This window comes from Pholis gunnellus (genome assembly GCF_910591455.1).
Source record: "Pholis gunnellus genome assembly, chromosome: 7".
NCBI classification, from domain to species: Eukaryota; Metazoa; Chordata; class Actinopteri; order Perciformes; family Pholidae; genus Pholis; species Pholis gunnellus.
The window spans coordinates 9,451,637-9,465,524 of NC_136533.1; the positions used below are offsets into that span (position 1 = coordinate 9,451,637).

At 44.7% G+C, this 13,888-nt stretch overlaps 1 protein-coding gene across 1 annotated transcript in view; it reads right to left on the reverse strand.

Annotated features, from left to right (window-relative positions):
- The window catches only part of reln (reelin), a gene marked incomplete at its 5' end in the record, with an annotated part of 88,407 nt that extends 75,417 nt beyond the window's left edge, over nucleotides 1-12,990 (reverse strand). Inside the window, one exon of the mRNA XM_079162364.1 lies at nucleotides 12,741-12,990. Coding sequence (XP_079018490.1) covers nucleotides 12,741-12,990 — 250 coding nt within the window. The remainder of the gene's footprint in view (nucleotides 1-12,740) is intronic.
- Between the last annotated feature and the right edge of the window lie 898 nt (nucleotides 12,991-13,888).

Here is a 13,888-nt window from a genome sequence, read left to right on the forward strand (position 1 = left end):
GACCATGGGGAAGCTATAGTTCCATCTGTTTCCGTGGCCATGCCAGTCTCGGGGTGCCACTTCACTCTGAGCTTCCTGAAATGGTCCAAACCATCAGTCACCTGAGCTTGACACCTTGAAGAATAGGCCGTTACGTCCTCCGATAGAAAGAAGGGAAAGACAGTCCCTTTAAAGTACAGGCAGCTGCAGAGAAACTGCAAGTATGAATGTCTCTCTACAGTTTCAAAAGATTGTGTGGGAAGTGTGTTTCTGCACATATATGTGTCATGTGGTGTTCTAGTCAGGTCTTAGAGGCATCATTCCATTGCGTAACCTTCTGGCACCATCCTGGCCTGCTGGCACTGCCATCTGCTGCTGACACTAGATCACAGACAACCTATCAGCCACTGAGCATCTACAGGTCTGCTTAACTGCAACATCTCTAAAAAATGTTTTTGCATCAATTCATCTCTGGGGACCAGTTTACCGTTCCTCTCATGATCACTGCCAGAGATCATAATGTGCAGCCTATTCTTGTTGTTGGTCCAATTTGATGAGGTTCTCCACTGTTTACCAAGGAGGGGAGTCGAAGCCTTACTGCCTGCCTAACTTGGCTTCACCCCTGCAACAGCCGTGGAGAAAAACAGGAGTGAAGAGGCAGTTCTGTCACAAACATCCTGTTCCTCACACATAATCTGCTTCAGAATCACACTTCATTGTGCGGCTCTCAAACCATGCAATGTATGCGTGTGTCTGTTTCCATTCATATGAGCGTGCGTGTCACATGCTTGAGCACAAACAAGCACAGGTGTGTGAGTTATTCTACACAAAAAGAAGCATCGGTTTATATTTTCCGAAAGTCTCCAGAGTATTTTAATCCTCATGCTTTGTGGAAATGTTCTTTCCTTTTGTTATGATTTCTGGGGTATATCACCATACGCATATAATCTGCAGGTAATATAAAAGTTAGATTATTCCGCACACATTCTCTGTGATGTGTCAAAAGGTCGACACTTGATTTACAAGGAAGGTCCCACCCCATTATGAAGGCACATCCACTAATCGACAAGGCCAAATCAGTTACGACAGAACATTTCTTCATAGTTCCTAACTGAACATTGCATGTTCAGAAGAAGCACATCCCGTTGGGACAACTCAAAGGCTATTCTCTTTACCGGTGAGTGGCTTTGATAGCAAATCATCTCTCTGGGCTTTTAACATTATTCATTGGTTCATTGTACAGAGGCCTCAAACAGCATGCCAATCCCATCCCATCATAGTACTGATCTCTGCTATGAGACTCTAAATGGGTTTTGATAATCTACAGTTCTGCTATCTGAACCATGTCTTCATCAATCTTGATGAAATCTTGATAGAAGAGACAGGGTAAGAATATCTACCGTACGTATAAGTCTAAAAGACACCTGGATAAGAAAAGAACCGAGGCCCAAAGCAGCAAGCAACAGCATCCTGAATTACGTATGAAAGACACCTTATAAAGCATTAGGTTTACAGAGCAGTCAGCCTAAAGGGAATATCATTCAGAATAAGATGCATAATTGGTGGTTGCTGTAAAGGGTTACATTGTAATAAGGTTCAGGAACACCATGATTCTTTCCCTCTGTCGCTTGGTGACTGCCAGGACTGGGGAGTGAGCTGTCCTTATGATCAACACCATGTGTTCTGTAGACAGAGAAAAGGCTTCAGCCATCCAGCCCTGACAAGCAAAGCATCTTCCTTTACTTATCAGTGCCATTCTGAACATGACAACACACAATGAGACCAGGTGTTTAACATGAGAATATAAACAATTACATTCTAAACGCAGGTTACGGAGGAAAGCCACTGTGTACGGCTTTGCCTTTCGAGACAGAATCAAAGGAATGTAGGAAAACACTAAAAGCCCAGTCAGCCTCAAAAACCGGGGTAAGAACCAAACCACAACTCGTTACACAGACGCACACATTTTTTTATATATATGGCAAGCTCAATGACACTAAACACATCCATCCACATGTGTAAAGAGACACTTCAACATCCCATGCAATTTCACAGAAACACACTCAAACAGACAGCTGTGAAAGTACGCACAGACAGAATCCAGACATTGGACCTGGACCAACACTGTTGCATAATTCTCTTTCCTTCTCACCTGCTCCATTGGGAGCTGTCCTGATAGGAAACAGGAAGGAGGTAATGAGGGCCTAGTTGTCAACCACAGCCTATATAACCCCACTGGCTTCTATGTCTCTGTCAGGGACACCAGCCTACTTAGCCTAAGTGACCTTCACCCCCCCCCCCCCCCCCCCCCCCTTTCTCACAGCTGGTCTGTCCCCCACAAACTGCTTCACAACTGAGCGAGCCATGACCGGAAGGCATCTGTCAAAGCAGGGCCTTGAGACTTTGGACAAGGCCCCCGAGAAGGCCACAGACACTGAGGGACGGAAGATCATGTCAACAAAAGTGACACTACCTGGCCAACGAAGTCATATATTTTGAACAACCAAACAATACATCACTTTGAACTAAAGAAAGCAGTTATTTCACATGGCAAGTGGAGCGGGGATCTCAGTTAGCCAATTCCAACCCAAACCTGATTGTTGGAGGTCTGTAGCACAATGGCTCACGTGCTATGAAATTAAAGAACCAAAACGCTCCCATCTTATGTTTTGGAAACTTGTCCCACAGGTCATCATATACTGCAGTTTTTATCCAGTGCTGATACTTCAATAAAAGAAGCAATGTCATTGATCCAAGGAAGGAGGGAAGATAGTAGGTTTGATAAGAAAAGATTTTCTTCTCTGCGTAATTAATTCTTAGTGAAGTCCTTTACATATCAAAAGCACAACACAATCTTTAATCACTTCCTGTGTAAAGCTAACATTCTCCTGAAGAAGAATGCCATTGAAATTAGGTGTTTCCAATTTGAGTCATTTTAACAGACTGCCAATTGGCCATTTGATGGCATTTAGTGACTTTACATATATGTTAAGAAACAAGTGGTCAATATCATAGATGAATTTGTAGCCACTGCAGAGATGTCACGTGTACAGTACAGGAGAAAACAAAGCACATACAGTGCTTCTATTGAATTATTTCCAACAGCGATCAAATATCCTTAAAAAGTTAATACTTTATTTTCATATTGTACTTACATTTATTTTTAAAACTCCTGCTTTTTTTGTGCTGATTTTCCACCTCTTTATTTCAAACATTGCATATTCCAGGCTCACTAAGGTCTATGAGATGAAAGAGAATAAGTGAGTAAGTTAGCACCAGGTGCACCTGCCCTCATCTTAGCCATCCTCATGGGCTGACACTTCAAACTGCAGTTTTTATCAGAGTATCAACCTGGACTTTTGAACTGTTTCAGCCTCGTGAAAAGTAAAAGACATGCTTCTCATTTTATGTTGGACAGCAACTATTGTTAGTGTTCCAAAAACAAGTCAGCTTTTCTGACATGCAGTATGCATGGCTTTTTTTAACAAATCAGAGAGTTTTTAACGTAAGGCAGTCATGGCTTCTAGGGGCCACACTTAAAAATAAATCCATCTACCTGTGCCTGTAACATGGTAACATCTGAGCCTAGTTTGGACCTGTCCACAAACATCTGGACACATCTGGACACATCTCCCTTTTCCAAAACCAGAGAGCTGCTGTGCCTATTAGCGCCTACTACTGTACACACATGCATATGTGCACATAGGAGCACATACACACAGCACAATCTCAGGCTCAAGCTGCCTACAGTGTTTCAGACTGACAGCAGTCCCCAACACGCTCCCACTATCATAGATATAATAGCTCTAATATGAATAATGGAATTGTCACTTTACACAGGGGTGTACTTTACATCCCCACTCTGTCCGTCCTTTTCAGCATTACTTCCGCACCTTCTTTATTCTCTCCTTCCTGCTCAGACAATGTTTTCATCATGACAGCACTTCTGCATAGGAGACTAGGAGACTATGTGCTGTAATGTGAGACTTTATTAAAAATAAATTAGGTACAATGTAATGCATTACATATTAATAAATGGCGTCAATAGATCAACTTTCAAAACTATTAAATTCATGTAAAAGTATGTAAAATAACAATAAGCCTTTAAAGATGAATGACCCATGGATCATGCCATTCGGTAACATTTAGTTTTCCACAGAAAACATCTGCAGGTCTCTCACTGATCCTAAAAATCACACAATTGCACACAGATGTAGTTGAAAGACAACATGATAATTGTTATTCAGCAAGTACATTTGATTTCAGTCCTCAATCTTCAAGCAATCTAGAGTTTGGCAAATTCTTTAAAGAAGTGAAAGACGTCCTGGGAGTTGGAAAGGAAGGCAGGATATTGTGCCTCACTATTTTTCTCTCCGCTCCCTGCTCTTTCTTGGCGTGAAAATTACAGATTATGGCCAACTAAGTGAAAAAGTACTGACATTAGTCAAAGTCAGACATGCCTCCATAGCTTTTGGGTATGAATGTTTGGGTGGAAGGAAATTGACACAGTGTTGTGGGGGGGGGGGGGGTTCATAGAGCAGAGGGGAAAGATTGATTTCTAATTAACAAACTGGTTGCAGTAATGAAAAACTAGATGGTCTCTACTGGCAGTGGATCAATGGGGAGCATTTCCCTTGACGTCCAGTCTTAATCACACCAGCTCAGCTTGGTAAGAATGCTCTCATTGCTGTAATTAACACTGTCACGCTCGCTCCATCACCCATCTCTCATCACCACCTCTTTTCTGTCTTAACCTCTACCTCAGACCTCTGCTTTCACTCGATAGCAAGGATCACTCAATGACTATCACTCTGTATCCTCTGCTGTCAAGACAAAGTGATATGTGCGCATAAAAAACTGTGTTGAGTCACTGTCACAGAATTGTGTTGTTGTAACTTAAACCTTGGCCGCGCCTCATTCATAGTCCTAAGTACACAAAAATGCCCCAGTAGTTGTTAGAGGTATACCAGTTTTAGGGTTTCTTAATTACTTTTTTGTTCTTCTGATACCTACCTTATCTAAACAAAAGGTTGAGTATACTCTCCTTTACATGTGACTTATTTAAATCAGGCTCTCTACAGTATAGTGAGGCACAAAGCAGAAGTCTCACTTCTTCTTGTTCTGAATTTCTGTTGTAAATCCCTCCCTGACACGCAATCAAACACCTGGTCCACTGAGGTGTAAGACATGCTGCTACAACTTAGTAGAAACAGACATTTTATATTCATTGATGACATATGAAAGGTAATGGTAAGCTTGCCTTTCAAAAATCTTTCTGATAAAGCCTCAAAAGCAAGATAAATGTACTAATCTTTATTTTACTGTGAGAATCTCTGGATTTTCTAATCCCGAGTCAGAGCTCACTGGTGTCACGTAGACCCGCGGGGGCTGGAGGTTTGATATGTGGGGTTTTACAACAGCGCATTAGGGGAATGAGGTATTTTCAGGGGCCCTGTTAACGCTAACCCCCTCACCCATGCTGTCACTTTCGGCAGCAATACGTGCGAGTTTGTGCATGTGTGCGGATGTGTAATCTGCCTCTGCCAGCCTGCCGTGCCTCTGTGGGCAGAGTGGGCCTGGTTGTTTGAAGGAGGCTGGAGCTGAATGGGGGGTAGTAGCTGGGGCTAATCCGCCCCAGCCACGCGACGTGTGCCCAGCACCCAGCCAGTTGCACCATGCTGCCTCCTCTGTAGTGGGTCCATTGGAGCGCTACAAGGCCCTCTGAATGCTATCAGCACAGACGACACACTGCCCCCCAAGCAGGGATTACAGCTCTCTCAACGAAGCCTCCAGGAGGAGGATCCAGAGCAAGAGGAGGAGAAGAAGGAGGAGGAGGTACACAATCCTCCAACAGGAGCTCCATTCTCTAAAAGGAAGAGGCCATAGGCAAAGCTGACACGCTAATCAACAGCGGCTGGGAAACCACCCTATGAGAACAACACATCCAGCACGAAGGATGGGGAGCAGGGAAGAAAGGTTTAAAAAGGATCCATCACTTTTCAAAATCCGGCTTAGAGCTACTTGGTACTCCTTAAGGAGAATGAACACTGGTCCATTGTTACGAGGTAGATTGGGATGGGGACATTAGCATGAGTTTGCATAGACACAAGGAGCTCTTAATGTTATATGTGGATCTGGTATTTGGGCTTTCTGTGATTAAAAAAAACTAAAAACCTTTGTAATTACATTTACAACCTGTTTGTAAATTGAAAGTAAACATCAAAGGGGCAGAGGAAAGGTAATGTGCCAATAAAATTGAAATAGACTGTAGAACGGTGCTTCCCTTGTGCTTTCTATTGAAAAACTTCGGAATACACTGTGGCTGGGATTCATCCTCACACCCTCAGGGTCTAGAGCATGTTGTGTGGGCTTTGTGAGCTGGGGTTGTTTCTCGCTATGCTTTACCATAGGGAGTGGTACAAATACAATGTGTTTTAAATACAGAATTCCTCACCAAACTTAATCTTCAGCAACAACAGGAATGTGAGTGAGTAACCCACGGAAATGCTACCAAATGCTTTGTGCTTCAGGCGTGGAAAAACAAAACCTAATAATGCCACCATATTTTGGGCGGTTTTCATATTGCTAAAGTTATGCCAGGAGTGGAATCTCTGTTGGTGCTTCTGCTGTCTAAAACTTAAACCTCCAGACACAAGGGAAACACAGCAAGCGAGTACATAGTAGGACAGCAGGAGCCCAGCATCTGCACACCCCAGCTTGTATTATCAACAGAGAGGCACTCCAAATCAGGCAAACCCCCAAAAGGCAAGCACTCACTCCAACATCCTGAAAATACTTACGCCCACTCGTCTGCCCACTCATAAAAGTTACTGAAAACACAGCTCACAATTGCTTGTTAAGAGCTTTCTTGTTTTGGCTGGAATATGAATCCGCTGAGGAAATTGAAAATAAAAAATGTAAGCGCTCATTGCCGCTTGCCCAGATAAGACTGGCACAGGCACACACCTCTGCTTGGCAGGCTTCCACTCACTGCCTTCATTTTTAGCTCTTTCTAGCACACCTGGCACCATGCTGGCATCACTCTGGCACCAGCCTGGCAAAGGCTAACAACGTCACCGTCATCGGAGTTGATTCTCCGTTCTCTGATGCAGTAAATCAATTTTCCACAAATGTGGCGCACAGGTGACATCTGGGCCGTCTCAACTATCTCGGCTTCAAATTCTCCAAAGCTGCTGCAGCTCACTGCCTCTTTATGAGGAAACACAAAGGCAGAGACACAACGCATCATTACAATGTCATAGGTTTATGCAGTATGCTATAATAGCGAGGGCATGTTCCTGTGACACAGCCATTTAGCTCCTGACAGGAGGAAAATAGTAACTTCCTGTTCACGTTATCATGTCATATTCTGTTGTAACATCGAAACAAAGAATCGTAATAGCCCCGCTGATCATGACATTTGTGGTTAGCCAGCGTAACATCTGACCTGTCTCAATGTCATGATGGATCACCCACTAAGAGCTGAGTGCTGTGTGCATGGCCGAGCGTGCATTTGTGACAAAGAGAAGATTCCCAATGAATATCTATTCTCATTTCTCGCCCATCTGCTCCTTCTTATAAAAGGAAACTGGCATATCTCGCTGGATACAATGCTCTTTAAATTGTTCATCATTCAACGTCCACAAAGACAGAACACCCAAACACACCCAGCAAGCCCATACAAACAGTAACACACTTGACACACTTCTCTGTACTCAGTGAAGTGACCTATTCAGACAGAGCAGCAGGAGGCAGAGAGGCTGAAGAGCTGGGAAGCTAATGAATGCACAGGTTTGGACCACTTGAGAGTGCTCGTGCTGTCTGCATGTTGCCTTTCCTTTGCTCACAAGAGATACATATTAAACCATTAGCCTCTATCCCTGTACTCCTCATTCACTCTTACCTCCTTTTCTTCCAGTGTCCCTACTCCCCTAAACTGGATGTCTGCATGAAAACTAGGCCAGTCTTTTCATGGTTCACTGTCCAATGCTTGCTGCACCGTAAGAAATACTTAAGAGTTTCCTTGGTCTTTTAAATAGATAAATATGAAATGCTACAGTTTAAGCTGCACAGATACACGAGGAGAACTAGATTGGTGGGACAGGAAAAGTAGGGACACCAGCCAAATCTAATCACTCGGTAGGAGCAGAGCTCCAAGCAATGCAGCACTGACAAGAAGCGGTCAGAGGTCAGAAAGCAGACCCGCAACGGTCCCCTCAGAGGTTAAGTGCTGCAGAAGGCGATGATGACATCCGACGGGCTGCTGAAGTCGCAGCAGATTGATGCCATTTTGGTATTCAATCTGGACGACTGTGAGTTTGCGAAGACTCTAAGATGGGCCCTGTGTTTCCATGGTGTCTCACTGTGGTGACCCTGTATATAGCGAGATAATACCTGCTTTCCTACAGCCTTACCGGGGCCACGCGTCTGTGACCTTCACTTTGACATGACTGTCTTGTTGTTCTACAGACATCGGTCAACAGCACACTCAGAGAAAAAAAAAAACCTCCCCCAACCACGACAAGCAATCAACTTTGCAGATAGATAATGGCCGCATTCCCATTGTAAGCCACATTGAGTTGTTTCTGGTGGTTGGCAGGAGAGCAGCTGAAGTAATTCACAATGTCTAATCTGATAGGTTATCCTGGGAAGAGCTGATGGCATTTTGTGGGGATGAATTTATCTCCGAGTTCCCATTAAGAATGTCATTTAGTGGCACCGTCCAAATCTCCTTGAAATGTTGATTGTTTCTCGGGCCTCTTCAATCATTTGCACATGAAAAGGTCCATGGAACCCGGACTGCTGTAGAGACCATTGACAGATTAGCAATGTCCATTTCAGCCTGTACTGTCAACTAGTTCTCTCAGCAGCTCTGTTGTTTTACCCTCTGTCCCTTTCCCTCGCACCGCTGTTTCTCCTCCTGTTTTTCTAATGTGGCACTGCTGCAGCCTACTGAATATTGCTTGGCTTTCAATAGTGCAAATATAGTGAGAGGGAGAGCCATGCTGCCTACCTGAACCTCCATGCCTCAGCATGGGGCTTGCGTTAGTGGCTCATTCAGTGCTTTACACTGACATCAATAACCTTGCACATAGAAACACACACAAAAAACAAACATACTGCCAGCCCAAGCACTCACTATGGTCAAATACCATAAAGATGAAAATCGACAGACAGCTGACATAACAATGGGTTCCATACAAACAAAAATGCAGTGTACTTGAAACCACTGCCATAAAAAATGGTTCAAATTCCTCGACACACAAAGGCACTCAATCAACCTCACTGGCCCAATTTCTGCTCATGCACCTCCATTTCTCCGGCTATTCTCTACGGACTTGCAGAGGACACCGCGCTGCCATTCCATTCCTTCACCAATCTTTTCTATCGTACTTTCTAATCATACTGCATAACACAGTCGATTGATGTCCCCTCTGCTCATGATTTGAATCAAATGTGCTTTACTGGAAAAGGCCATGTTTTCTGATACTAAAACAGTCTATTTGGAGGAATTTTGCCTCTTTCCTGTTTTCCCACTGCTGTGTAACCCTCTCTCCTTGAACACCGTTGTTCATCTGTAAAAATGAACATGCAACGTTTCCAAAGAAGAGGGACCAGAAACAACCAGAATGGAAAACAGCACTCGCTGATTGACTGTGTTTAGAAACAGAGCTCTGGGGTTTGTGCTCCTATAAACACGCGGCCGCTGTGTGGAGAACATCTCGCATTCCCACAGCAGTTAAAAGAGGTAAAGACTAAATTTATAAAAAAAATGCTTTGACATTGTTGAAATAAAGAACGGCTTCCTGAGTGTAGAAAAAGTGGTTCAAAGGGGTTGTTTGATTATTCAGAGGACAGGCTCAAATCCCAGTGTGACCTCAGTTCATTTTGCTGCTCTCGCTCCTCTGAAAGATAAGGCTGTATGTGGGCAGTATGTGAGTGTGTGTGTGGGTGACACTTGGTCTGCATTTGTCTGGTACAAGGATTGACCCTAGAGTCTGAATGGAAGCACACAAATCTTTTCATTTCCCCTCGTTCGGTTTCCCAGCAGTTCAGAGTGTCTCTACAGTATTTCTGTTTCCATTTTGTCCACTATGGCCCTGCCAATACACCCACCCTCTCAAACATGTTACACAGAGAGCAGCGCAACCTCTCTTGGTCATTTCATTCTGATAGCTAAACACAGTAATCTTGTCTACAACACACAACCACACACACACACACACACACACACAGAGTATGCTACCCACACATGGTCTTATCACTCAAAAGCAACAGAGAAGCGAGAGGCAGTGAGGTCAGGTCAGAAACCCAATTACTGTACGACAATTCTGCCACACAGAATCTTCCTCTGGCTCGGCACCGGATACCGAGGTGGGTCTTGGAGACACTCACCTCCCGTCTCCTAAAGAAGGGGTCATTTATCTCTTTTCTTTTTCCTGACTTCCCCTCCCTCCACTGACAACCTCTCTCCTTTGCGCTCTTTCTTCAGTTTGCTTTTCTACAGCCCCTCAACAACCACACGGCCAGCATCTCTAATGCCTTCCGCCCACCATTTCCACATGCAGCTCTTTCAGTGGTTAGATCACACGTTGCTTTTAGAAGATTAAACCAAATGTAATCCAGAACTAAAGCCCAGAGAGCATGTCGGAAACAATGAAAAAAAAACAAAAAAAACAACTGAGCGCAAACCAAATAGAAGAAGCATAGACAAAAAAAAATGGCACAAACACTTCCCTTGCCTTTTCCTTCACACCACCAGAATATGTGATTTACTGTTTCTTTGTATCTTTTTCTCTCATTCTGCTTTCAGCAGGCGGAGCAGGCAGATACATGTCCACCCTAAATTTAACACCTGTACATATATAGCCCTGAAAAACACCCAATTCTTGTCACAATGAACCTGGCAGTGGTAAGAACATGTAAAGATGGATATAATTATGAAGGTTTGAAAAGATGAGAGAGAGGTGGATAAGAGAGACAGGGACCGGGATTGCTCCTGATTGCACAACTAAGCACACAGCCAGCCACGTTTCTCTTGCTCACTTGCCATTCATCCTTCAATCTCCATACAAACTCATTCAAAACCCTAGAAATGTAACAATGAGGTGCCATCATGTGCCAAAACATGGGGACAGAGGGAAAAAAAAGTGAGCAGCTTGGAACCCTGTCATTTTTTCCGTGCAAGCCCCGCTGCTGGTATCTTATCAGCTCAATCCTCTCATCGTCATTTAAATCTCCCCCAACTCCATCCGATCCCAGCCGTGGCCCTATTTAAATCTCTCCCTCCTCCCAGTCCACCACATTTCTAATGCTAATTATTTAAACCTCTCCGTGCGCTCTATCCCTCCCATCCACCAGCTAGTTATTCAAATCTCTCTCCCCACCCACCCGCTCTCCTTACAAGCCCGGCCCCAGTTAAAAGGTGCTTGACTGAAGGGTTGATCCGGGCTGTTATTTTGAGACGGAGGATAATACTGCTTCTTCCAGACTTCTCTCCTTTCCTGCTCTTTTTTTCCTGGCCTTCTCATATCCTTTCCTTTCTATATACAATTACACAAACTCTGCTGCACAGATCGTTTTTGAAATGAAGAGGTTTATTTTCCATGATAATGGATCGCAGTTGTTAACAGCGCAAGAACATTGTATTACATTGTATCCACCGGCATATCAAATGAGATGAAAAACAACAAAGACAGGGTTAGGAAAAGATACGGGCAATGTAAACACAATGTGTTTGTATCTAGGAAGTTAGATAATATCAGTAATATACATAAAATGTGTATATATTTAACTCTAAGTGAAGAAGATAGCTGCATGGGAATGTGACCTCAGTCGGTCTGTGGTGGCCTGTGCGGGTCACTGTCCCCGGTGTTAAGTGAGTGGCGAGAGTGAGTGACTGAGCGATGAAGACACAGTTTGGGAGGTCAGAGGGGATCATTTTTCCAGGACCAGGTGCCAGCACATCAGTGTGGGGAAGGGGGATATTAATCTCTGTCCCCCTCTTACATGCTACGCATGGTTTACTAATTTCTAAGTCTTTATTTCAGAGCTTTCTATGGTGCTCCGTTTGTCCATTCGCACTTGTCGTTTTCCCACTCTCATTCTCTCGCTCTCTCTCTCTCTCTCTCTCTCTCTCTCTCTCATTCAGTTGGAGGGAACTCGCTGTTAGTCCTGTAGAGAAGCCACCTACACATGGAGCATCAGGATCACAGCTCAGTGAAACACCAAAGCTGCTCACGGCACTGAACAGGAGTCCCACTCAGCATCACTACTTATTACAGTTACATAAATGCTGGTTTCCAACAACAGCCACCCCACACAAACTGCACCCTCCCAAATGCACACGCCACAGCGGTACCTCGTGTGCGAAGCAAAACACCTGCAAGTAAAATGCATTTACTGTACTCGCGTGTGTGCCATTTTTGATCATGAAGTTGTTTTTTTTATATCTTTAATGTGAAAATGTACTTTAGGCATAATAACAATTTTAGCACATTTCAGTGATGTCTATTCATCAAGAAAATATAGAGAATTGTAAAGTGAATTTCTTTCACAAGAGGAAAACTATTTTCAATAACAGTAAAATGCATTGTATTTTCACAACCAATGAAATTTACAATCAGATCAATTGAACACATTTATTCTGTGTGTGATTCAACACTTATATTTACAAATTGCTAAAACAACAGATCTCATTCTCTTCAACATGCAGCAAAAGAAAAGAAAAAAAAAGTGGCCGCCGAAGGGGGTTTGCTCACCTTGGTACTCCTGTCCAGGGGTGTAGGCGATGGGGTTGCCTGTGATTTGGAGGGTGAGTAGCACCTCTCCCCCACCTTCTGCCACCCCGGTTCCTTCCAGCTCCCCATGGTGGGTGCACAGGAAGAAGAAGGGGTTGAAACGGGGGTAGAAGCTCGCGGGGGGCGCCCCGAAATCCATGCTGCTCCCCAAGACTAGGGCCAGCAGGGCACAGCCTAAGGCACCCCCGAGAGAGGCCCGCGCCATGGCCATCTGCCCTCACCAAGCGAGGGGCTGAGGGAGTGACGCTGGGCGGAGAGTTAAGGAGAGTGATGAGTGGGAGCGAGGAAGGCACAGGTAGAGTTCCAGAGGACAGCTTTTGGAGTCCACAGATGAGTCGAAAGTCCAAAAGCACGTGCGTGAGAATAAGTGCGTCTGTTGTGTGTTTGTATGTGCAATATTTATGTGCGTGAGTGTGTGGGCTTGGCCGTCAGGAAAACTGTGCAGCTCTGTTCTTCTGCTTCCTCTCCCTGTCCTACCTTCACTCTCGGGGAGTTCAGAGCTTCGCCTGTGCTGTCCTGCTCCGCCGTTTAAATACCTCACCCCCTCCCTCTGTTTCCCTCTCTCCTCCCACCCTCCCTCCCTCCCTCCCTTTCGCTCTGTCTCTCTTTCGCTCTAACACCAGCTCCACGCGTGCTGTATGCGCTCTATGAGACGGCCTCCCTCCTCTCTCTCATCCAGCTCTTCTCTCCTCCCTCTTCTCGGCCAGTCTATCACTCTGCTTTTTTTTCTTAATCTTTTCCTCCCCCCCCCTCTCTTCTCTCCCCTTCTCCTTTACCTCTCACTAAACCACTGTGTTACTCCACATTGCACTTCTGTATCCCTCTCCTGAGACCTTGGCTGTCTTATCTCTATGCATCTGTTAGTTTCTTCATCCCTAACCAGCTCGCTGACATATCCCTTTCACTCTCCTCTCTTTCCTTTGTCTTTTTGCCCGTCCACCAGACTGTCTCCTCCTCTCCCACCCACTATCACACCTCCTTTCTCCCTCCCTCTTCCGCTCTCTTCACCTCCCTCTCCTTCCCTGTCTCTCTGCTGCTCTCCCACTTAGTCCCCCTCCCCTCTCCCAATCTCCCTCTTTTTCCAACCCTGTACCTCGCCGTCTCTCCTC